The sequence below is a fragment of the Candoia aspera genome, chromosome 1, assembly GCF_035149785.1.
Source record: "Candoia aspera isolate rCanAsp1 chromosome 1, rCanAsp1.hap2, whole genome shotgun sequence".
Lineage (NCBI taxonomy): Eukaryota > Metazoa > Chordata > Lepidosauria > Squamata > Boidae > Candoia > Candoia aspera.
This window is the reverse complement of record NC_086153.1, coordinates 170,096,705-170,124,051: the sequence shown is the minus strand read 5'-3', so window position 1 is coordinate 170,124,051 and position 27,347 is coordinate 170,096,705. Positions and strand designations below refer to the sequence as shown.

General features: G+C 40.0%; 1 protein-coding gene across 1 annotated transcript in view; it reads left to right on the top strand.

The window, feature by feature from the left end:
• VWC2L (von Willebrand factor C domain containing 2 like) overlaps positions 1-23,406 on the top strand; it is an 89,796-nt gene extending 66,390 nt beyond the window's left edge. Inside the window, exon 4 of the mRNA XM_063291682.1 lies at positions 22,507-23,406. Coding sequence (XP_063147752.1) covers positions 22,507-22,655 — 149 coding nt within the window. The 3' untranslated portion in view covers positions 22,656-23,406. The remainder of the gene's footprint in view (positions 1-22,506) is intronic.
• Positions 23,407-27,347: the final 3,941 nt, after the last annotated feature.

The following is a 27,347-nucleotide window of genomic DNA, read 5'->3' as shown; positions in this document are numbered from 1 at the left end:
CTGGAAATTTATTCGGAAATTTTATAATTAATGCATTAATTTGTCCAGTTTGGGGAGTTTTTTGTTGTTTATATGTGGGGTTTTTTTTCCTTTCCCTCATTCACACTACTCTTTGTGTTCATTGGCTGAAAGTACTATCTTACTATCCCAAATTTAATATCCTGTATTTAAGTGTCTTTTGATACCAAATGTGGGAGGGCATAAAAGTATAGATTATGACAACCATGTTTATCAGTTGTTCCTGCTAGTGGCTTTCTTTGACAGATAGTCAAACAGCTGTCAATTTCTGTTTCTACTGCACAGATTGTAGACAGTGTTATCTTTCCCTAAGATTAGGAAGTACTTAGCCATACAATCAGGTCTTTCCACAGTGTTTAATTAGCCATTATAAAAGACTTCTGCACAAAGAACAGGATTCTCACAGCCTATTCTTGTGTTATGCTGCTTATTAAGTAATTAGTTGGCACAGACAAACATCAGTCTGTTAAAGTGAAGCATTAAAAACCCAGTTCTGTCAAATAATTTCATAAGGGTTTGCACTATGGAATGCTTTACACCAACACAACGCAGGATGACAACATTCCCATAACGAGACCAAACATAAAACAACAGGTATGAGAACATTAAAGAGAAAGCATGACATTATTGCAAACAGAAACTGACCAACAATTTAAATATCTTTCACTTTTTTTTTTTTTACCAGAAGGAAGGGATATTGTTTTGGTGCAAAACAAGCTGACTGGTTGGCAGATGAAGATCAGCTGTTGTTCAGCTATAGAACCAACAGTTATAGACTCAGACATGTAAACATATCTAATCTGCTCAATCCTTGTTGTATTTTAATTGTGACATCCAAAGACTGGGTATTGTCAGGCTGATTGTCTAGAAAAGGCCTCTGACTGAAATATATAATTTGCCTTTTTTATATATACAGAATTATACTAATAAACAAAGTAAATATCTATCCAGCCTAATCTAGCCCACTGCTGATCATATTGACAGATTTTTCAGGATCTCAAAGCCAATTCACTTTATTTGCTACATGTATTTATTTACTAGCTTTTTATTTGGGTTTTCCTTGGTGGCATATATAATATGCCCTCCTCCTATCTGTCTTCCCCTACAGTAACAGCCCTGTGAGGCAGCTGAGGATGACAGACAGTGATGACTCAAAGTCACTCAGTGAGAACCTATAGATGATGGCGTATGGTCACCACACTGTCACTACATCAAACTGATCTTGGTGAAGTGCATGCCAAATTGTCCATTGATTATAATGAAGGTTATGAAGGTAGATAGTTTACATATTATTTGTACCAAAAAACCATACTAGTTTTTTTCAACAGAAGCCAAATGTATCCTTTAAAATCATTTGGTTCTGGCATTGCACAACTTCAGGTATTGCTCTAGGAGTGGGAAGATCTGGGTTCTAGCTCATCTTCAGCCATTTTCTAATAAACAAGAACAAGAAGTATCATTTGGTATGCCAGTATATTTTTTGACAGCAAGGGCAGCGTCAGCCCTGCAAGGGAAACCAGACCAGAAATCAATTCCACAGGAAGGCTAAAACTATTTTTACTGAGAAAGATAACAGAATCTTGCAAGTCAGATTGTGTTTGTGGCTTCCTTTTTATACACCAGTGAATCAGGGCAACATTTGCCTGATTCGCTTCCAAATGTTATCTCATTTCTCTGGACTTAAAGCATGTTTCAGCCCCTTTCGCCTAGGTAATCTTGCATATTTCCATCTCTACAGTCAGGAATCTTTTCCCTTATTTAAAAAAAAATTCAAATGCAGGCACAGATTTTGCCACAGGTAGTCCTTGGGTTACGATAGCAATTGGGATCAGGATTGCTGTTACTAAGCAATGTGATCATAAAGCACAATGTCATGTGACCACATCACTTAGCAACAATCCCAGCAGTCCCAGTTGCCATCATAACCCCAAGATGCACAGGTTAAGCGGGAAGTGGCGGGAATCCCAGGTAAGGAGTGTGGGGGTGCTGCAGGAGGGTAGGGAGTGCCACAGGAGGGTGGGGGATGCTGTGGGGGGATGGGGGAGGCCGGGGGAGGGCTTGGGAGGCCCAGCGCAGGCCATGCATGATGCAGGAAGGTGTGGCAGGGTGCAAATGCAGGAAGGCTAGGGGTTGGGTGGCATGGCACAGCATGAGCGCAGGAAGTCTGGGGGAGACTTACCAGAGTGACATGTGACCTTCCCTGCCAGCTTCCCCATTGACTTTGCTTGAGGGAAGCCAGCAGAGAAGGTTGCAAATGGCAATCATGTGACCACAGGATGCTGCAACTGTCGTAAGTGTGAGCTGGTTGCCAAGTGCCTGAATCATGATCACGTGATCGCAGAGATGCTGTGGCAGCCAGAACTTTGAGGACTGGTGGTAAATACTACTTGTTCAGCGCCTTTGCAACTTCAAACTGTTGCTGAACGAGTGGTCAGTAAGCAAGGACTGTAGTGTAAAATGAATGTGTATCACATCTGATCATAATGTCAAATGGGAACAAAGAAATCAGCTTGCTTGTGAATCCCTGATTAGACCATCTGAGAGCAAGAACATGAGGAAGTCTGCTGAATCAGATCTCAGGCCAATCTAGACCAGTTTTCTAACTCAAGATGCTTGAAGGAAGATCATCAAGAGGATAAAAGCCCAAGGCATCCTTCTATTCATGTTCTCTGGCAGTTAGTATTTAGATGCATTTTCCATCTCATATGTCTCAAGTACTCAAAATGGAGGAAAGAAACTTGTTCAGATTCTATCTTCCTTATACCCATGGGGTTGCACAATATTTTCCGCCTATGTGCACATCACAGGACAATCTGTTGCCCTCCAGATTTTGACTAAAGCTTCCATCAACACTGGCAGTGTCTGATGGAAGACAACAGCTGGAAAATCCATTTTCCTACCTATGCTATAGAAAAACTGCATTTGAACATTTTATATCCAAAAGTAATATTCTTAGTTATTTGTAGTAAAGAATTCTGAACCATAATAGACCAGAATGATCTCTTCCTTGTGGATGTTTTCTACAGATTTTGACTTGGACAATCAATCAATCAATCAATCAATCAATCAGTTCTTCTGTTTCGGAGGTTAATGGAGACTTACAATCTTTTTCTGAATATATGATTGCAGGAGAATGACATCTTTTGGAGCAATGTCATTTGAGGTGGGGTTTAACTGGATGTCTACTATGATGACAACTCTAATTTTTTTTAACATGGAAACAAGACTATTGTATCTTGCAAATACTGGTACTGCTTTCATGGAAATAAGCTTTCTCATTCAGTTCAATAGTAAATCTGATCCATAAACACCAGAGTAAAAATCTCAATAATTATTTAGCAGATTTGATTACATTTTGACAGATGCATCAAGGCAGAATATAGCCCCACATGACCCTATGTACCCTTCAATGAATTTGGCTTTTGAGCCAGAAGAGAACTGGGATGGTCATTTTCAAATATTCTATTTTCATGGATTCTTTTCGACATCCATTTTAAAAACTTGACTAACTGCTGAAGGAGATAATTACATGGCATGTTACATGGAGAAGCTGAAAATTCTCAGGAATGTACATTTGGTTTTAGGAGTTCTCGCCAGACCAGTCAATCTGCTTTCTCTGGTCATTCATTTTGCCCCAGAAATGAGCCCTTCACAATCCTTGCCTGGATTTGTGATTACTAATCTTCTTAGTGAAACTTTAATGATGAGCTTTGGAGACATTTCAGGACTTCCCAGAACAGGATTAGCAACAGTTTTCAGAGGACTGTTATAGAGATTTCTATACATATTATTACTCTATATTATATCTATGATCCTGGATAATTTTCTAAGGCTTATTTATTTTGAATCAGAATGACTTATTTTGAATGTCATTAATGTTGTTTTACAGCCACTCAAAAACAGATCATAGTCATTACTTGATAAATATAAGCAAATTCTTCACTAAGTATTTTAGTTCCCTGTATTTTTCAAACAAAGGAGTGATTTTTGTAATGTATAGATGCCAAGCATAAATTATGGTATGTACATATTGATTGAAAATCACTCCCTGGTACAGTATATATTGCATAAAAGGCCATTAAAGGATTTACTTACAAGAACAGCTAGATTATACTTCAGATAGTTTTCATACATAAAGAAAGTAATTTTGTTAGGCATTCATTCACCAAGCAAATGCAAATTACATCTAAAAAGTTCACTTGAGTTTAAGAAATTCTACAGAAAGACTCATTTACAAACTCAAGCAATGCATAAGGTGGGAAATAAGTTAAAGATCTATTTATGCACATTCATTGACATACAGTGCTGTCTTCATTTACATGCTCCCCAAGGAAAAAAGCCCCTGAATGCTATGGGAATTTGCCTGCAAACACACTACACTCAGCTGAAAGATAAAAGTTACAACTCAGGTTCAAACTATTACAACAGTCAACATGCCCTTCTTTAGACAAACGGTCTTTAATCTTACTGTAGAAAATGACATTTCATGGCCAATCCAGGTGTGAATAGCTCTCCTATGGTCAGCAGGCTGGCCAGCTTGTCTGCCAGTCTTTCCTTGAACCTTTCAGATGAGTCATCTGACCCATAATAGCCCCACAGCTTTAAGTGGTAGAGCCCCAGGTAATCTATTTCTTAACAGAAACCTTTTGCAGATCCAGTGACTGGTAATTTGATCTTTATTTAATTAAGCTTTTCTAATATACTTTTTAGCCCATAGAATCCCCTGGATCCTCAAGGCAGGTAATGTCAATTTCTATGCCCATTTTATGAAGTGAATTATTATATCTTTTGTTAACACGTGGCAAAATTTCAGGGCATTTAATGAAAAAGAAGGGTCTAAACCTGTCTCTCATGGGCACCAAACACAATTATATGCATGTTAGCATATAAAGGTAGTGTCCACTTGGTGGTGTTTCCCCTTAAGGAAGCATATACAGAATTGTAGAAGGACTTTTAAAAAGAGCAGTTTAAACAAGAGTAAAGTGTAACCAGCTCTTATTTAAGTAGTACTGAAGCAGAAAGCTAGTAGTACTGCTTCTTATATGTATTTGTTTTCTGAAAGCTGTATACAGGCAGTCCTTGCTTACCAACTGCCTTGTTCAGCGACCATTCAAAGTTATGATGGTGCTGAAAAAATAACTTTACAGCCAATGCCCACATTTACAATCTTTGCAGCGTCCCTCAGTCATGTGATCAGTCAGTATGTGTGGTCATGTGCTTGACCTGTTGTTTTTCTTTTTTCCCCCCTTGCAGAACGGAGAGATTGGCAAGGAAGGGATTACAAGAGAGTAAGCAGGCACACAATGGGGAAAACAACTGAGCTGTTTGCGTAGTATGCTCGCAGCTGCGAGCACCCGGGCATTGGTTTTGATGTGTATTCCCCATTGTGTGCCTGCTCACTCTCTTGTAATCCCTTCCTCTACAATGAATGTAAATACAAACATTCATCCCCTTCTTGCTAATTATCCCAGGGCCGGGGTGAGCGTTCCAGAGGGCGGGGGAGTGGGGAAAAGGAAAGCACAGTTGCGGTCACGTGATTTCCCACTTAGCAACTTTGCTTTGCTTAGCAACAAGTTGCCAGTCCCAATTGTGGTTGCTAAATGAAGACTACCTGCATTATCAAATAAAAACATTTACAGAATAATCCATTTTTATAAGTAAACAAAATAAAAATTATCTTGGAGAAAGAAATCACACTTCTCACTCCCCCTCCCTGCCCCTGACAAATTAACTAACAAGGGTTATTTCCCACAATAGAAAGTTTTAAAACAATGCAAATAGGCTTCTGAAAGGTAAACTAAGGATTCTCTAAGTGAAGATATTTCCAGTTTGCTCTATGGCCAGAAACGCTTGGAAAATATCAACATAACAGTAAGAGAGCTAGCAAGTGATTAGCATTCTGGATGGCAGAAGGAATGCATAAAAACCTGCCTAAGGTCATGCAGATTTATATGGACCTGGGAGATTTTGCAATGGCTCCCTTACTGTGGTTAATATCATTCCCTCTTGTTTGTGTACTTCTTTATAGTTATTTTTTAATTGTGATTGTTTTTTAGGTATTTGTTTTTTAATTGTGTAGTATACTGCCCAGAGTCACTTTTATGTGAGATGGGCAGGTATATAAATATGATAAATAAATAAATAATCTTCATTCCACTTGTAGGGTTTTTTTTAACTAAAAGCATTAAAATGCAATATATGTTAATATAGCGGTGTTAGAACTACTGAATACATTAATAGTGATGTTCACAAAAATCTTATCCAAATTTCTTATATTTGGTAATTCTGAACTATTTGTAGTTTCTCAGGTAAAACTCTTACTTTTGCTTCTTGTCTGTCAAGCTTCTTTTACACTATTGTGTTTACTCAACTGATTTTAATTTTCAGCTTTGTTCCTGTTCTTCCCCCCTTATATTTAACAATGTACAATAGTTCATATACAGACTGATATATAGGAGGTAGATAAGGCAGAAAGGAGGGTAACCATGTAAGTTATATGCTCTAATTATGCTTTCAACTGTGTGGAATGAAAAGGTTGTATCTTGAATAGCTGCTAATTGGAAAACGATATTCTGATAACTTCTTGATTATCCATTGTGGGTAACTAAATTATTTCTTCCTGAAAAGCAAGCAGAGGATGCTTCAAAGACTGTGTAAGACATATAAGATAGGCCACTAAGTGAGTCACACAATAAGTTAACTGGGCTGCTAACAAGAGTTTGGCAGCAGAGTTTGGCAAAGATCAAGAGAAAAGTGCCTAACAAATTTTCTTCTTACTGGACAATACATAACTACCTACTTTCTACTGGTAATGTCCAAAATAAAAAATATATATAAAATATGGGAAGACATATCTCTGCAGTTGTGATACACAAGGCTTATGACATGCTTTCCTATTGATAAAAACCTGACGTTTGTTTACAGCAATTGCAAACTTACAGTGGTCACTGGAGAGTAACAGAACCAGCAATTGGCTACTCTTCACAAAAGATTATGAAGATTTCTTGAACCAAAGAAAGATAATGCTATAGGACGACCCTTGCTGATAAAATAGGTTCTGAAGAACAAGAGAACCATGCCGAGAGGCTGAATGATCAGAGGGGATACAACTGCTTTCTGGAACAGGATGAAAGGAAAAGTTGTTGTAAATGTATGCACCCTATATTTAGGAACAGTGTGCTGGCCAGAACCAATGACTTGTGAAATATACTGCCCTCCTGAATAGGGATGTGACACAATAGCAGCACAGAGAATTATTCATTCCTGCTCATTCTTGTGGAGACTAATGACTTTGCCAACTTGGACAGTGAAGGACCAGAAAGGAAGCTCAAGAACCTGGACAGGAGGTGTCAAGTGGTGTTTTCATTATTTGTCTATTCGATGACAAAGGATCAGGATGGGAGCAAAAAATATTGCAGATGAACAGAAAAATTCTACAGGCTACAGAAAAGATATTGCTGTAATACTTGGCTCCTGGGAACAAAGCATACATCTTCTGAATTGACTCCTGGCATGAGATAGTTTGCATTTCACGAGCACTAGGAAAAATATGTTTGGCTGAACTGTGGCAAGCTTGATCAGGAGGGCATTAAACTGAATCCTAAAGTTAAACATCACAAAAAGATTGGTGCATGTTGGAGAAATGAAAAAGTGTATCTGTTTCTTGGATATATATCCCACCTTTTCTTCAGGAGCTCAAGGCAGCACACACAGCGAGCTTCATCCTTCCACTTTACCCACAACAACCTTATGAGGTGGGTTGGGCTGAGAGAGAATGACTATAAGCTTCTGTGGCCAAGGGTGGACTGGAATCTGAATTAGGCCCTTCCCCTGGGCCTTATCCAACACCTTAACTATCACACCATAATGACATATACTGGAGCCTCTTAAGCCATGCAATTTAAGTTATACAGTTCATGAGCGTTGTTGTTTATACACTAAAAAAGGTAAAGGTTTCCCTTGACATAAAGTCCAGTCGAATCCGACTCTAGGGGGCGGTGCTCATCTCCGTTTCTAAGCCATGGAGCCGGCGTTGTCATAGACACTTCCGGGTCATGTGGCCAGCATGACTCGGAACGCCGTTACCTTCCCGCCGAAGCGGTACCTATTGATCTACTCACATTTGCATGTTTTCGAACTGCTAGGTGAGCAGGAGCTGGGACGAGCAACGGGAGCTCACCCCGCTGCGCGGTTTCGAACCGCCGACCTTCCGATCGGCAGCTCAGCGGTTTAACCCACAGCGCCACCGCGTCCCTGTTTATACACTACTGGGTATGAAAAATAAACATAAATTATATTAAGCCAGAATGGAAATACAAATATAATGGAGATCTAAAGGGCTGTTCCATGATTGGAATATTGCAAGGGAAGTGTACAGTTTGTTAAAATAATCAAAATAGAAGAAATAAAAGAGCACTTTAGTTGCACTTCCCTTCTACAAAGAAATCCCAAGGAAATGAATTTCTTGTTGCTGGGTAAAAATAAGCAGAAGTAATAGTAAACACAGACAGCGTCTATTCAAATAAGGAGGTTTTGCCTTTGAAAGGAGATCTTTCAAAAAATAGTGATGGGGGACATTAATAACACTGATAACTGTTCAAAGGGGAAAAAAACATGTAAAAGGGAAAAAGGGACAGATAACCAAAGAAGAGTATGTTAGCCTGTTTCCAGAAAAACTGAAGTTAAAATTAAACTAAAATTAGTGGTGATGGTGGAGGAGGAGGAGGAAGGGAGCAACATCTTCTTCAGATATCTTCAAAGTAAAAGGAACAGAAAAACAATATACTGTATAACATGGGCAGAACTATTTTGGCTCAGACTGTTTTAAAAAAAAGATGATTTGCATCAGAGAGCTATAAAATGCAGGGTAATGCAGCAGGATTGCAGTTTGAACTTTATGGGGGCATAGTCAGAAAACACTTTTGAACACTAATCCAAAAACAGCTTTCCTCTTCCTCTTGAAACATTAAAGAGCATTCTCTAGAGAACACTAGTGAGATCTCTGGGGAGTGCCTTTTTCAATGAAGTCGAAGAGAAATATATTTGACCAAGTTTTAGAGCTTGTTTTACTTTTGATATTGCCAGCCAGCCACTTTTTCATTAGGTAACATAATATGTTTGCATTAAGTGTTATGTTGTATATGTGTAGTATCAGTGTATGACTGAACATTTCATTTTAGAAAGCTTAACTGCAAGCATACTGACAGACCGACATACTGTAGGTGTGCTAGGTTTACCCCTGAGTGTTCAGTTATTGACATGGGATCTAAACAATAATCTTTCCACCTGTTAACTAAAATCCTCAGGGACAAGGTGCTAAAGCAGTCATTGTTACTGAAGGAAAATAAACTATGCTTGATCCAGACGACACAAGTGCTTTTAGTCAAAGGCTGGTCAAGAAGTTGCTATCTCCATTTACTGTTATTCTGGAAGAAATGATAGGATACCAATCAGATATTTTCCCTAGTTTGCTTCAGCTATGTAACGCCTACAAGAACTGATGACAGATTAACCTGGGTAACAGATTTATCAAGACAGGTAGGCCTGACCTTGAGATACACTGTACATTACCTCTCTTGGGGTAGCCTGTAGTCCCTCCAGACCTTAAAAATTGCACTACTAATCAGACAAATACACCCATTCATGTAAAAAAAGAAACCCAGCCTGTCAGGAAACTGGATAACAAGACTACCACTCTGCAGATGGTCCTATAGCAGTCCTTCTCCCTCCACTCGCCAGTCATGGGTGTAAGAATTATGGGTTACCTTGCAGGTTGGTACAACACGGGTTTTCAGCCACCATCCCTTTTTTGCAATAAACATGGGTTTCCATCTGTATGCATTCACTGCATATTTTTAAAATGCTTTTTAAATGTTTAGAAACTCAGAAAAAATACCCATTGTTAAATGTCTAACCCTGTCTAGCATGTTCTCAAGGTAGCTATCAAAAGTTAAAACAAAAACAATGAAAAAAATGGCTTTCTCTGCTGCTATATGAGAACACACTGATTTCTGAGCAGGTGCATGTTGTGCTGCCTCAGCATAAAGGCCAACATTGAGATGGGATGGAAAGGACAGACCAAGAGCAAAGAGAAAGGAAAAGGTCCAGCCTCAATTCATACCGTGCACACAGATGTCACAAATGCCCACTTTTAGGCATTACTTAGAATGCTGGATCATTTCAGTAGATTTTCTGGGTACAGTTATTCCTAAAATACCTTATTACTCCTAAAATGACTGTGTCCAAGACATTATGCATAATAGATTACCAATCTTATCAGAACAGACTGAAGATATGTGAACAGACATAGTGTGAATGCAGTTCCCTTGCCAGCCAACAGAACTCAGGCATTCCCTACGGACATTGCCTTGTGCAGACCACAGAGGTTCCCATTCCACATTCCCTCAAGTGACCGACAGTCTCTGTCATGTACACAAAGGCAAATAACCCCAGTCCCTCTGTGAGGCACAGAGGAAAAACAGGTTATTTTACAACAACTTAAGGCAGGATTTGTGGAAAAGCTGTGCCCTCGGATTGGGAAAACTGGGGAACTCAGCCTCTGAGTAAAGTTTGGAATTTCCAAGAAACTGGCATTTGAGTAAAATTAAAGCAGAGAAATAGAAACTGAGGAAATAAGGAATTTGAAAGGAATTTTGGTTCTTTCTCCTGTGTGCTGCTAAATATCATTGTAGTTATTTCCCTGTATAAGTTATATAATTAGTTGCTTAAACCTCAGCTTGGATTCCTACTTCAGGCTGTGTCCCAGATTTTTTTCTCTGTGGAAATCCTCTGTTGATCTATAACACTAATTAGGAACTCTATTTGCGGCCTGCCTGGAGTATCTTCCTTCCTTCCTTCCTTCCCCATAATAGATCTACTTCACTACTCATTTTTTTAATATTTAAAGTTTTTAAAGGGGTTGCATTTAAATTTTCATCTTAGAATAATGTTAAATTATATTTAATGTTAAATTATATTTAAGATTGGTCTATCTCCCATGGGGAGGGCTAAACCATCCAGCTACACACCTTTACCCTATAGAGCACTATTGAATTTGTTGTATTTTGCACCTCTTAATTGCTAGAAAGATAGCATAGTTTGTGGGAGCTCTATCTCTTACATACTATGGTGAGAGGGAAGATGTCAGGTGAAAACAGGTGAGATTAGTAGAAGCTACACAGGCACAACCCCAAAGAAGGCAGATCAAAGTGTGAAGAGGTTTGACACATCCAGCCTTTCTCCTTTCAGGCACAACCATTCTACCATAAAGAATACCACATGCCTACCTCTAAAACTATATAATGGGGTCACCTTCATAACTGCTTCTGAGTTTCCAGAGGTACCATATCAATGGTTTTTATGCAAGATAAACATTCTGCAATATGCTTTTGGGCTGATTTAGCTAAGCAGTTTTTGTGTTCTTATGCTTGGTTGGGAAATCTGCTTTGCAATATTATGCTAAATGTCAGAGAATTTCCATTTTTAGAATGATTATGTGTACTATCTTGGTTTTGTTTAGCATAGGAGATGCACATTTCAAACAGTGTCTTTAAACAGTAACGATAGAATTGGTCATGGTTACTTTCCCATTCTTGAATGGGTTATATACATAAATTTTTGCAATATTTCAATAGCAAAAGTTGATGCAATACAACTTTTGAATTATACATTCCTCCCAGCTTTGTATACACAAGTCACAACTGGGTCACTGGGAGCTGTTGGAAGGACCTGAGTAAGCAACAGGTTTAAAATGAGTGTTGTGAGATAATATTAAAGTATGTGTGCTACTATTTTCTTAAAATACTGTGCCGTGCTTAATTTTTTTGTATTTTTTCAGAACCATGTTGTTCTGAAGTTGACTATCATACAAATAATTGAATCGAGTAACAGAGATGCAGAAATTCCTTTCCGTCCAATAACCAGGTCAAAAACTGCATTAAGGGTCAGATCATAATACTTTTATTAATGCTCCAAAGTAATTTATAGGGTGTTCAATTCACAGCCTTTAATCTTTTTTTTAATCTCTTCAATTGTGTCTGATTCTCGGAGAGCGCCTGGACAAGTCCCTGCAGTTTTCTTGGCAGGCTTTTCAGAAGTGGTTTGCCCTTGCCTCCTTCCAAGCCTGGGAGAGTGACTGGCCCAAGGTTCCCCAGCCGGCTTTGTGCCTAAGGCGGCACTAGAACTCAGGGTCTCCCGATTTCTAGCCTGGTGCCTTAACCACTACACCAAACTGGCTCTTTAATCTATTACTCAGTACCAAGGGCATCCTCCTGCTTTTCCCTTGTGCTTACTCTGGGATTTACTTTATGTTCAGAATTCCTGGTGGCGGTCTCTGGCTAGCAGAGTGATTCCTGAGATAACAAAATCACGTTTAATCTCTGCCGGGTTTTGGAATTGCTATGGCATCTGATGTGCAACTCTTTAAATGTGCATAATACTAGCACTTTGCCATATGCTTAGTACTTTAAAAGCAATTAAGCCACATGCTTTTTGCTTCCAATTTGCTTTCACACATATTTTTCCAAGATGCCACAGTAATCTGGTGTTTTACTTTGAAAAAGAATGACTGTTTATCATAATTGTTCTCAGCTGTGGAACTTATCCCAATGTTATTTTAGCAATTGCAGAGCATTTCCTCACCAGCAGTCCTTGGTGGAACTCGGCTCTTGCTGTGGCAACTGAAAGAGCTGCCAGCATCGGGAAGCATTGTCTTGACTCGCTTTATTCCTTTGTATTTTTGTACTAGCTGGCATTTGACAGTACAAAAAAGGAGCAGGATAAGCGAGCTTCAGTCATGGTCTAGGATGAGGCATGATCAGTGTCACACAAGCAGGAGGTAAAATTAGTGATGGCTGACCATTCCAGTGATGCTGTAAATCACTAGGGATGAAAAGCTCTGGCAGCACAGCAGTTCTGATTTTGTATAAAGAGTTAGTGATTTGCTGCAAATCCCTTCCTGAAGGTTAGATGTTACTGCAGCAGAGAATTAAAGATTTTAACTGCAGGAGCATTTTTGCTTACCGCAGCACGTTCCATTTCATATTGGGGGAAGGGTTGGGCAAAAGAGTGTAGAGATTTGCATAGCAGGGATGTGTCTGTGTGTGTGTGTGTGTGTGTGTGTGTCAGTCCAAACCAATCCACTGAAGAATGAAGGCGTCTTCCTTAAAGTTTGTTTGTTTGTTTATTTAATTGATATCACCACCCATCTCCCCCAATGGGATAGTCTGCCACACAGATCCAGTGCAGGTTGTTCGATGGATGTTACTTGACTTCCCAGTCCATCGCTCAGAATGGACTGGGTCCAAAAACATAAATTCAAGCAACATGGTCCTTCAGTCACTTCATATTATTTCCAAATGTAATGCCAATTCATTAATTAAAACACTAAATAATGACCTAAACTGTTAAGATTTAGCATTCCCCCCTGGCAATCATATATAGCAGGGGCATAAGTAGGGCATTCTGGCCCTCCTCCCTCCCCACCTCCCTCCCCACCTCCCTCTCCTCACCATTCCTCAGCTGCAGGTCCTCTTGAGGTCCTGCACACACAACCAGTTTTGCTGAGGCATAGTGTAAGGAGAGCCCAAGGCCCCAAGGTAGCTGCTTCCCCTTCCTTGGCTGTTTGTAGGACCCCTCATATGTAGAACTCCCCAAAGTCAAAACATCCAAAAACTTTAACATCAATGGGCCAATCACTTCCTCAGGAGGGAGGGAAACCCTGCTGGAGAAAAAAGAGGATTTATTTATTTATTTATCAAATTTCGCCACCACCCATCTCCCCCAAAGAGGGGACTCTGGGCAGTTTACAATAAAGCTAAAAGAATAAAATACAATGAGGATGCATTTTAAATGTAGCATTCAAAGAAGTAATAACCCTTCTTCATACACTGAGATGACCAGACAATTCAGTTTAGTGTATACATCAAAATACTATAGTAATAAACAAACACACTGCCACTAAATGTCATCCAGCTTGTGAACTCTCATTTCTCCAGGCATTAAATATTTTTAGTGCTGTTTACATCTGTCCATATTATCTGGTGATACTTTACCAATTATTCTGCTGATGTTTCAGATCTTATTTTCAGATTTAAATTTCTGCATTTTATTCTTTTAATAAAACAATGGAGAATGCAAAGTATGAGTAAGCATCAAGTAAAACTTGTTACTAATTTTCATTCATTTGCATATTTATTGTCAATCAGTAATTTCCCAAGAGTCCCAACTGAACAGTGCAGAAACAAAACAAAACTCTGGAATTTAATGCTTGGAGGGATTTCTCTGAAATGAAGCAGGTTTGAGTAATGTCAAACACTTCCTGTTCCCTACTGTGCTGTTATGTTGTGTGCAAAATGATTTTATTAATTCATCCACTCTTTTGTTAGATTTATATCCCACCTTTTTTTTCAGAAGCTCAAGGCAGCATTCATAGCACTTCCTCCTGAGGAAGTGATTGGCCCAAAGTCACTCAGGGATCTTCTATCCACCACAGATATAATCAGATGTCCCTTTTGCACAGGCAATACCCCTCTGTTGCTGGTGAAATGGAAACTTTGGAATGGGGGTCAGTAATTTTTTCTGTAAAGGGCCAGATGGTAAATATTTTAGGCTTTGCAGGCCAAGAGGTAAAATCAAGAATATTATGTAGGTACTTACATAACAAAAGAGAAAATACATTTCTACATCTTTTTTATTGACAAATTCCCTCCCTCCACCTCCCTGGCACCCCAGTGCAGCAGTTTATATTCTCTGCATCAAAGCTGCCATCTAATGACTGCAAACAGTTCAGATTTTACAGTTCTGTTGTAATAGTCCTAACAGTCTACAGGAAGTCCTTGCTTAACCATTTGTTTAGTGATGGTTCGGGAGTTGGGCAATGGCCACCTTCTTAAATATCACACGGAAATACATTCACCCAGCTGAATGGAGATCAACATTTAGGAGAAATCTTCTTTCTTTCTCCAGGCTAATTTTACATTTGATTAAGGGTGAACCCATGTGGCTTGAAGGTTGCAGGTTCCATCCCAAGACCCCATTTACAGCTTCACAAAAATGGCTGGACTTTAGCAGGGTTTTCCTTTCATCCCTTCAAGTTAAGGGTTAGAACGGGAGTGGAAAACCATTCCATCTTGAACATCACCCAACCCACTGAAAAGGCCTGCAATCTCAGCTCCACCCCTTCATTTTAGCATCACATCTGCAAATCATAGAGTCCTTGAGTCCAGTCCTTTGCTTACTGCTCAAATCCAATTTAAAGCATCTCATGTTGAAAACTACTGCCTCATTCAGTTTCTTATCAACTGTATTCTGATTTTTTAAAGTGCTATCAACAAACCAGATATCCTCATTCTACACCTGTGCATTTAATTTGTCTCCAATATGAAGAGCTTTGTATTTTGTGCTCCCTAAAATGTTGTGCACCCTTGCACGCTAATACAGCCAGGCAGCATTTGTTAAGAAAACAAAATGAGCAATATAACTTCTCCCAGATTTCTTTGCTTTGTAGAATTATATACAGTATAGGTTTTGTAGATACTTCCTTGTGTTTCCAGCATATTTAGCTTCTTTTTTTAATAAAGTGATTAGCGGGTTTAACTAGAAACTGCTGCAATTTATTCTAGACTTTATTAAGTACAACAAGAGAACAAACAACCAGGGACAAGAGAGGCTGTGGATGAGAATTAAGTGAGATGTCAGGCAACTAAATGAGATTATACTCATCTCTTCTCTCCTTGGTAGTTTGATAGGCTGCAGAGGGAGGATGGGGTACAAAGTTGTACCCCCTAGTTGTACAATGAGAGCCAGTTTGGTCTAGAGGTTAAGGCAATGGGCTAGAAACCAGGAGACCAAGAGTTCTAGTCCCGCCTTAGGCATAAGAGACGGCTGGGTGACCTTGGGCCAGTCCCTCTCTCTCAGCCCAACTCACCTCACAGGGTTGTTGTTGTGGGGAAAACAGGAGGAGGAAGGAGTATTAGGCATGTTTGCCACCTTGAGTTATTTATAAAAATAATAAAGACAGGATAGAAAATAATTTTTTTTAAAAAGGCTGCAGGTTTCTGCTTAGCTTTTATCTTCAGAAGCAATACAGCAAGTCATTGTTCTGCACACAGCCTGCCCTCATTCTTCTTCTTTCACACTATAATAGTAAATTGACAGGCCTAACTTAACTCACTTGGCTACCAAAACCTAGCTTAGGCAGGATATGCATTACTGACATAAAGAGACATCCAACCATGGTTGCACCAAAGATCAGGATAGACTTTATATTGTCTTGATAATGGCCAGTGACACTAGTAAGGTTTTTATGTCCATGAGGTTGGAAAGCAGAGCAGATATTTTCACTCCCTTGACACTCTTAAGAAAAAGATCTCAACTTCCTTGTTTTATCCTTTCTGGCGTACTTAAATGGGGGGCAATACAGCAAATCAGAGCTTGAAGTGCCAGAAAAATTTTTTCCTCTCCATGGATTTTCCAGTAAATTAATTAACAGCCTAGCTAAGGACAACAGCAGAAAACAGTCCCCATTCCTCTTGTCACTTAATTTCCTTTCTTCATGTGATTTCCAAATTAAAGATTCTCTTCCTTGTATTTAATGAGAGATGTTTGTCTGCATCAAGGGGTTAGGGCTGAGCAGCTTTCACTTGGACCCACATATGACAGCTTGAACTTTATTACAAGTTTTTGTTATGAACCTGGCCAGCAGTCAGGACAGACATCATTCAAGTGGCACAGGACAGGTAATTAGCCTGGCTTCTCACAGAGCAGCTCCAGATAGTTATCACCTTTCCCAGACTGAATGATGAAAGCAAAAAATGTGGCTGCCTAATTGGAACAGCCTCAGAAAAACACTGCAAAGTGCTATGTTATTAGCCACCCAGAATCCCTTGGTGACTGGAGGGCCATATAAATTGAATAAAACAAAACAAAATTTCTCTCTGAAGTAGTAAACCTGCAGTTGAGCCACTCCATTTTGGACAGGAAGCTGCATATACAGAGAGGTTCATATGATGAAAGGTTGTGTCCTAGCTTTTTCCTTAGCATTCTAGTTTGCTGAACACAGAGAATTTTGCATACAGAGATGTTCAGCTGTACAGGCCAGGAAAAAAATTATAGCAACTTACTGAGAAATAGCCAGGATCTTGGACCATTAACAAGATCTGTTGTTTGGTCCTATCCGTGAAAAGCACTATCTAGGCTCTAGGCAGCAGCACCTCATGATTTTGGACTGCTGTTGTTCCTCTGGTCACTGCAGCTTACTTTTTTTATAGAAATGATTATTAGCTAAGACAGAAATCCTAAACTGAATTTCACCATCTTGGCTGTGAAATCAAGCAGAACACAGAAAATAGCTTATGACAAAGAGTCTACTTACACAGATACAAAAATGGCATGCATGCAAAATTAATCGGTTTTCTTGTCAGCACTGCAAGGACAAAAATATCAAATGTTTATAATTTTTTTAAATGATCTTAAAACCCAGATGTGGAAGCTACTCAGTAAGAGCCATTGAGAATTCAGCCATCACTGTCTGCTCAGCCTCACCTTAACCACCTTTACTTAATATAAATCTAGAATGGGCAAAAGACCTTCAGATGAATCAAAAGACCAACATGGATCAGCGAGATGATGAAAAGGGTTATTTAAAAGCCTTGAAACTGCAACATTTGTATTAGTGGTAACGGACAATGCTTAAACTGAATTTTATAACTAGGGAATGATAAAACATTTGGCGTTTTTCTGACAAAAAAGATGTGGCATTTTGAAGCCTTGTTTTTGAATGATACTGTTATCAATTCACATGTCACAAAAATCTGAGTCAATGAATACTACTTGAGAGACAGTCAGAAATAAACAAAGATAGTATTCAACGTAACAGATAAGTTTATGACTGCCATGAACCTAAGAAACTGTTGTGACTTGAGGATAACTTATTTATCCTATTATTTATTTATTATTATTTATCTATTGGGAAGGGCTGCAGAAGCAGGTTCAAATAGGAACAAAACTGTGGTAGTTATAAACAAATCAGAAGCAATCTCTTCAATGGGAATGACATCTCTTACTCTACCTCCCAGGAGGTATAACTTGGAGCTTTCTGTAATCTAGGAAGCTAAACTCTGTGAGAAGCCCAGAGAAATCGTCAAATGGCAGCTGCCGAAAGAGCCAATACAGTTTGGGGCTCTGCTGACAGAAGTATCTTGTCAAGATCATGGGAAATGACAATACTGCTCGCAAGAAGGATGTTAGGAACTGGAAGGAGGGCAGATAAGAGCGGTACGGATGGTAAGAGGCTTGGAGGTTAAATCCTACCAAGAGCGGTTAAAGGAACTTGGAACATTTAGCCTAAAAAGAGAAGGCTCAAGTGGGACATGATAGCAATCTTCTCACACTTGAAGGGCCGTCACAGGGAAGAGGGTGTGGATTTACTTTCCAGAACACCCAAAGGTAAGACAAGACCCAATGGGTGGAAGCTTTACAGTGAGAGATCCAAACTATTTCCTGACTATGACAGCCATTAAGCAATGGAACAGCCTGCCTCCTGACCTGGTGGGCAAGGCCGCAACTAGGGTGTCACCTGGAGCAAACATGGATTCCGCATCCATTTTGGCGCCCCCCCAGCACTCATTTTGGTGCCCTCCCAGGGCTCATTTTGGTGCCCCACCAGCGCACCTGGGGCACATGCCCCGGTTGCCCCTCCCCCCCGGTTGCAGCCCTGCTGGTGGGTCTCCATCACTGGAAGTTTTCCAGCAAAGATTGGACAGCCAGTTATCTGGGGTGGTATGAGGATTCCTGACTGGGCAGGTGGGGTGGACTAGAAGACCTCCAAGATCCCTTCCAATCCTATATAATGCAGGAGAATGCAATTGCCTTTGGTGAAGGCAGTCCACAGATACCCCACGGCCTCTGCAGAAAGACACTGGTTAGGAAACAAGGGATAGGAAAACTGACTACACAGCAGTGGCTCACTTTCCCCTTAAACAGGTTGGGACTCCACATTAGACAACAATTTAACAGATTACTGTTTGTAATAACGTATTTACAGGCAGCCAGAATGAGTAGAAATGGAGGAAACAATATGAAATTCAGTGTCATAATTTTTATCTTTGGTCGAGAAAACATCAATTTAAATACCAGATTTTTCACCCAAAAGTTAAATGTGAAAGAAACGTGCATTGCAACTATTTGAGAGACAAGTCCACTTAACCGTATTCTATTACTCTAAATCCGGGAAAAAATGTTCAACAGAAAGCTATTTTTGGTTAACTTACGACTCTAAGAGTATAATTACGGCACAAAATACAGTTTCGACGGGTCTATTCTGTTGGTTTCTAAGTCTCAGTGCAAGAGCAGGTTTAAAATGCGGATGCTTGCTGACGCTCACGTGCACTATCACATGGCGACCCGTGTCGCAAATATGGCCCGGGCAGCCCTGTGGCTTTCAAGGGGGTAGAAAGAAAAGAACCAACCTGGCGGCACGAGGGTGGGGGCGTCGCTCCACCCCCAAGGGGCGTCTCCCCGCGGTCGGCGGCGTCTCTCGTGAGCGCCTGCGGGGCGGCCCCTGAGCAGACCGCTGGCAGGTAGGCGAGCGGCGGCTGCCGCGGCTCGCCTGGAAATGGGGCGAGGAGGGGAGCGGGGGAGGCCGTAGCAGCTACCTCTGTAGCTCTGCTGCGGCGGGAGCAACAAGTGAAGCCGCGTCACGTCCGAGGAGCCATCGGCGGAGGGCTTTGCCTTTCGGCTCCGATTTTTGTTCAGGCCCAACCTGGATGTTGAGATCCTGGGCATACGTAGATTTTGCAGTATGAATCTCTTATCCTCGACTTCGGTGCGTTCCAAGTTCAGCTTCCCTCTGTCCTGACCATATCAATTAGAAGTGAGTTTGCTTTTTTAAAATTTAAGTTGAATGGCCATGCAGTTCCAAGACAAGGTGAGAGCATTTTGGAACTGAAGACGGTAGAAAATGAACTTAGGCATGACATGCAAAGAACGGGCTTTACCGCTGACCTGCGGCTTTTCTTGAGACACCCTACTATTTTCTAGCAGTGGACTCAAATCCAGTGAAATATAAATGTCTCCCAAAATGTCTTCCCCTAGGTGGGAGGAAGTCAGGAGCCAAACAGTAAAGAGCATGATTTGAGGACAACACTTAAGGTCGCCGGCAGGTTCTAGTCTCTGACTCATCAGCTTGCCCAAACTTTTGCCTCTGCTTCATTTTGCATTTTTGGTGATAGTACCTCAGGAACACAGTAAATAGGGATGTGTGAACTAAACATTTTCTGCATGTATAGAAACATGATGTGGGTCATAGTTTTTAGCACAACTTTAATTAGCATGGAAGTAAGATTCCTGCCAATTTAGAAATGACTTGGCTTTAATTTTTTCCTCATGAATAACTGAAGGGGAAAGAAAGATAAACAAATTAAGAAATCCCATGTATAATATAATGGAAAAAGGTGAAAGGTCCCCTGCGCAAGCACCGAGTCATGTCTGACCCTTTGGGGGGATGCCGCTTTCGCAACATTTTCTTGGCAGGCTATAGCAGGGTGGTTTGCCATTGCCTTCCCCAGTCATCACCTTCCCCAGCAAGCTGGGTGCTCATTTTACCGACCTCGGAAGGATGGAGGGCTGAGTCGGCCTGAGCCAGCTACCCAAGAATCCAGCTTCCGCTGGGATCGAACTCGGGTCGTGGGGAGAGTTTTCGGTTGCAATACTGCTGCCTACCACTCTGCGCCACCCAAGGCTGTATGCACTGTATAATATAATAGCTATAATAAATGTGTATGAACATTTTTTTTTTTAATCTGTTCAGTCGTGTTCGATTCTCAGACTGCCTGGACAAGTCCCTGCAGTTTTTTTGGCCAGGTTTTTCACAAGTGGTTTGCCATTGCCTTCTTCCTCCGGCTGTGTGTGTGTGACAGGCCCAAGGTCACCCAGCTGGCTTTGTGCCTAGGGCAGGACTAGAACTCATGGTCTCCTGGTTTCTAGCTGAGTGCCTTAACTATTAGACCAAGCTGGCTGTTTGGCATAACAATAATTGGTTGCTAAATCACCAACTCTGGACTTCAAAAATAAAAAGCTGGAGATGCTTCCAACTAGCAGTTGGCTGGTGGTGGTCTTGGCAGCTATGGAAAGATTTCAGGAGAGCCCACTTTGTTGCAGTTAAGTAGGGAGTTCTACTGCTCCCACCCTTTTGCTTTTCCACCAATTGTTAAAGACCTGGTTGTTCTCCCAGGTCTTGGGTTAGGATGGTGGCTGAACCCCTTTGGTTTGGGGTTCTGCCTTCCAGTTAGCTATGTTCTTTTTCTCTGATGTATATTGTTTTTTCTAACTGCAAGCCACCCAGTGTCACTGTGGAGCCAGGTAGCCTTGAAATAGAAATAATAAACAAACACCTACCTAGGATTGTAATGGTAGTTATTTCCCAATATATGACACATACATTAGTAGATGTTGTCCTAACACTACAGAAAGATAATTCAAAGAAGGATCAGACATAGGCATTCCATGTTGTGAATCAGAATTCTGCCAACAAGGTCAACATTCTGCCATCAAAATAAATAGGCAAGTAAAAAGCACTACATAGTTTCCCTTTACCTGCAATCCCCCTTGGGGAATTTGCAAAATATTGCCTTATTTAGGCAAGGCTGGTAGTGTAGATGGGACTTCTGGTGGCTCAACTTTGGCTTGTCCAGAAAGAGGACCACATGCTGAATTCATGCATGGGCTGAACCCAGCCACTGAAGTTTGTAAACTATGGTTTATTTTGGCATATAGTACAGATGAAGGCATTTATGTTTTCCAAACTGTGCTTAAATAAACTATGGATTATCACTATCCTCGCTTGGATGAGTTGGGTTCTCTCAAGGCCAATCTGCCTCATGTTGTTGAGGAAATAAAATTAGGGAAGATCCTTGTCAGAGAACAGGCAAATATATATGCAGAAAATAGATTTGGTTTTGTTACCTCTGCAAACATTTAAAAAAGACTAGGAAAAAGGATGTTCAAAGAATTACATGGAGGCTAAAAGCTCACCAGAGCTTTCTGTATTCCGTACCCTGGGCATTAGAGTACTGTTTACACATCACCAAAAAGGAAGACAAAAAAGGATGGCTATTGGTAATAATTTTGAATCACCTATAGGTATGAAACAGCATTGAAAATACTTTCAAAATATCATAGGGTTATTTTTATGTTTTTCCCATTTTTGTTAAGGTGTTGGTCTTTGTAGATGGAATGAAATTACTTTTCACTGAATATGACATCATGAATGTAGATGTAGATGAGCTTTCTACTGTCAATAAAGGACACAAAGTTCATGAACATTTTTACTTATTATTACAAGTAAAGCAATTCTAAACCTGGGTTTCAGTCTTTCTGATGGCTGTAGTGAAATTAAAAGTGTTACTTTTGGATGGACTGTGCCCAGCATAATCAAACCCACGTTCTCCAATCTGCTTCACATTTAATCTGTTTATGTATGTACATTTCCAGGTCCAAACTGCTTTGCAGGAACCACCATCATTCCGGCCGGCATCGAAGTCAAAGTGGATGAGTGCAACATCTGTCACTGTCATCACGGGGACTGGTGGAAGCCTGCTCAGTGTTCCAAACGTGAATGCCAAGGCAAGCCAATGGCATAGGGCAAAACCCCAAGCAATGATGTTTGCATACCCATTGTGACAGCTTCCCATGTTAAATCTGCCAGCTGCAGTTGGGTCACCAGCAAAACCTTTTAGGGTTAAATAAGACTATTTTACCTGTGAGCTTGTTCTCTCACTCTTTTCCTCTGAGAAAATCTATATGGATGCCTGACATTACAGCAAGCAACACGGATTGGTAAAGTAGGTCAGGAGAGGAATGTTCTACAGAGCTTCTTTTTCTGGTGATGGGTTATGTTTTCTCCACCACGTGGGGATAATTGGAAAGAAATATGTATACTGTAATAGAAATCAAGCTAAAGCCAACCAGTGTAAGCAGTCAATGTTCTTGAAGGAGATTATACAACCTAAGAAAGTCAACGGTCAAGATCATCTCTCAGCAACACATGCCAGTGTCACTCTGTTGCATTATCGTTTCCCCACCTCTTTGGTTCTAGGCAAGGAGGAAGAAGCTGCAGCTTCCTAGAGAGTCGCTTTTCCCTACTCCATCAGACACAACATGCCTATTCAGGTTAATTTCAGTGACCATTACTGCCTTTTTTGTTCTCTCACCACCTTTGTATAATAGCGCAAATGTAGAAATCAACTGGTCTTAAGAGATAATATGTACATCTCTACTGGAAGAAACCATCTGACATGGAGTTGCGATTCACGATTATCCAAGTGTTACTTATCAGCACAAGATATTTTTGTAACATTTAACACTGAATAACATCCCTATAAATTGAATGGGGTGGGGTGGGGTGGGGGTCACACAAGAGATTTATTTGACCAGGATGTCTGGAAACCAAGATACAATCTAATCCTATTTTATTGACTCAAGAGCCCAAAGAAAATTAACTCTGCAAGTTCCCTGAATTAAATTTGTTTTTCATTTTTCCTCACAATGTACATTTCTAACTCCAGTGAAGATGTCCTCCTTGCTTGAGCTTACAAAAGCATATATTTGGGGCTAAATTAATACAAGCTTTTGTCCATTGCTCCATTTTCTCCTAGGTAAGAATATCTCAAGAAATAAACATCAAGGTCTAATTTAAATTTTGCAATTTCTTGGAAAATGTTGAGAGCATTTCCCATATAATAGTTTTCTTTGGGACATTAGTATAGATAACAAAATGTTCCATGGAGGGAAAATTGTGTTAACTGGAAAGTGACTGAAACACCAAAGTCACAGAAACGTGTACTATATAATTAAATTTTCAATCTTCTATCAACCATTTTACTGAGTAGGCAAAATGAGTCACACCCTGTTTGTGCAACCTGCAGAGCTCCTAGAAAGGATGTCAGTAACCACCATGGAACAGCAATGTGATTTCACATTTTTTTTCCACCAGGAATGCAGACACTTGCTTAACATATCAAACTCATAACATATCAAAATACACTTAACCTCCCTGCCCCCCTTTTTTTAATCCAGGCTCTATCCATATATGGCTTCAAGCAAATGAAATATTGCTTGCTTCTGTGTTAAGAGGTTATAGTACACACGAAGTGCAGATAATCATGTTTTACACCCTAAGAGTAGAATTAGGTATTAAAGCAAGAAGATACACCCTATAAACAAAAGTATAAAATGTAAAGTTAATAGCTACTTAATTACGGGAGCAGTAATGGCTGAAAGTTAAGCTCAAAGTTCCACATTTTAGCAGTTCAAATAAATTGTGTCAATGGTAAATTTAAGTTGGGATCTTCTGCTTTTTATTTACTCTAATCCCCATAGTTGCCAATTGTTTTTAGCAATTGGAAAGTCCAGCCACAGCTCCAGTTTTTATGTAATTTGACCTTAAGAGTGTATGAAATAAACACCAAATGCCATGTAGGTTTCAGCTAGCACCTTACCTTGAGTGTTGTGGATTCTCATCCATAAGCTTTTTTCTGTGTTTTAGTGCCCTTCATATGGAAGCACTGATAGGGGCTTTATCCTATTATATGAGCCAGCTAATGTGGCTTCTCATACTAATAGGAAGCCTTAAAAGCAACAGTGCTCTGACATGAGAGAGACCTATACCTGCTCTGTTCAGCTGACATCATACCAGGCAACTCAGGTTTAATAAACTAATTTGAAGAATGGTTGGCAGCTGTGGCCATGAATTCATGAATGCAGTTTAGTAAAATCATTCACGTGTCATTTTTCTTCCCTACTAGCCATCTTTCCACAAGGAGCAGAGATATTCCCATTCCATAAGAAATTCATTCTCTGTTTTTGCTGCTGCTTAACTACAAATAAGCTAAAGCACATCTTTGAATAAGAAATCACATACCTGGGCTTTTGAGAAACCATAAGAATGCTAATTAGAGCTATACATTATTGCAACCTATCTTTTATTAATAAACTCCCAAATATTTGGGGGAAGAGAGAAAAAATAATTGGCTAAGGTCCATCAAAGGGGTTCAGAGAGTTTATTGAGGCTGAGAAGTTTGAATTTACACAAAGTAAACTTTAGAGAGGAGAATGCACTGGAAGGTAGTTATGTATTACCGCACAGAGAAGACTTGTTAACAAGAAGTCTTTGCCTAGAATGTAATTACCATGAGCTACTGTGAGGGGCATTTCATAATATCAAACGAGGTTCAGAGTTACCACCTTACAATTTGGGAACGAGCATTTATTTTTGATTCATTTGCCTTTCTGCATGGAAAGAGTCATGTGAAAACTTGCTTGTAGAGCTTCATTGAGGCTTGAGCCAGAATTACAGTATATATTTTGTTGCCTCACTAGAAGGCCAGCTTGAGAGGCATTATAATTATATTCTTTTGCAAGGAGACATTTAAAAAGTCCTCACTTATGCAGGAGGCACTATTTTATAACACCATAAGTGGTAAATGACCCTTGAATGCCATTCTTGCTTCACAGGATTTTGGATTATCTATTCGTATCAGTCAGAAATTATTAAGGAACTTAAATTAATTAGCACTGCTTTGGGCTTTTCTCTTCAGTCCAATTTTCCCCTTGCTTCCTAGGCCTCCTTTTAGTCTACCCCTCTTGACATTGATCAGTTAGCTCCGCTTTTGCCCTCAGCTACCTCTCTGGGAAGAAAGGAAGCCATACAATTTTGGCTTATTTTTCCCAGTGGAGGAAAAGGCAACTTTTGGCTTCAGATGGCTCAACAGCTGTGCCTCTTTCCCAAATCCTCCTCCTGTTATCCATGCAGTATCTAGACCAGCTTTAAATCTACCAACTTCTGGGATCTGCTCACCTTTTTCACAGCCAGATGATCCTGGGAAAAGATGCAGCTGCTTTAAAGAGTCATCAACAGGTTCTGTGAGACCACCTCTGTGTGCATCAAAGCACCTCTTCAAATTTGAAACCCTTCACAGCCCTAGGGGTTTTTCCTGTTACTCTGAGAACCAATCGGAACAGTAAAAAAAAAAATAACACCAGGCCTTTTTTTAAAAGAAAGTCATGTGGCAAGTGCACCAGGTCTGAATGCTATTGAAAAGACCACTGATTAAATGCTTTATGCAGTAAAAAAATAAAATTCCATGTCAATAGCACATCAATCAGACTGACTTCTATCCTTTTTATTGCATTATATGTACAGCAAGATTTTCTTAATATGGAGAAAGCCTTTTAACATGCTATTCCCATCTGAATGGACTTGTCTGGAAAAGCTGTACTGTAGGATTTTTTTGTGTGTAATACTGGATTTTAAGGAAATCATCAACTGCACTTGGAAAACATGGATAGTCACCCTTGCTTTTATGTCATACACCATTTCTGTGGCACGTGAAAGCCAAAGATATTCATATTTTCCCTATATTTAGAATTCAATAATTAAAATAGGCTGGATTGATTTTATTAAAAGTCTTGTGCTGTGCTCTTAAGGGTTAGGGTTATTCTCTTTTTTCCATCTTCCCTGGAGTAGGCTGCCAGGTCTAGTGAACTGGTAAGAAAGCTCTGCCTTAGTCATTTCCAGTCCTTCTACACTACAGATAATAGCTACACTGTGTTGTTCAAGCTGCTATGAATAATTGCTATGTCATATGTTTGTACATAAATGTCTTGCTTGATTGAAGAATTACTCATGACTGACTCTCAAGCATAGTGTGAGTTTCAACTAATCAAAAAAGTATGTTGGCAACTTACAAACGTTGGCCATGTATACTGATCATTCTGAAATTTTAATTTATGTATTTCTTTCACATCATGCTTTCCTGGCATGGAAATCAAGTGTTCTCCCCTTCAGTTACTGACCAGACACTATCTGCTTAGTTCCAGCACAGATACTCTAGCATGTGCCTTCAGATCATACCCTGGATGAGCAGGCATGAAGGAAATTCAACAGTTACCCTAGTAGAAAGGATGGAGAAGCTGATTGTCCTTTTGCACAGCTTCTTCCACCTGAGGTCCTTCAGGTATTCTGTACTACAAAGTCCTACCCTACTAGACCATTGGTCACTGATGGGAGCTTACTGGAATCCTAGAAGGACTGAAGGAACATTGCTTACCACAAGCTCTGGAGCTCAAGAAGTTCCCCAAGCATGTGCATCTGAATAAACGTACCTACCATTATATAGAGGTGGATCCAGTGCAGAGTGAGGCTCCAGAAATTTGTACATACATATACATGCCATAGCATAGGGCCAGATCATTATGTTGGTATAATTTGATCTACCTGTTTTGAATAAAGCTGTGCTGTATCCTACTTGCTTGGAGATCAGATTAAGTAGTTA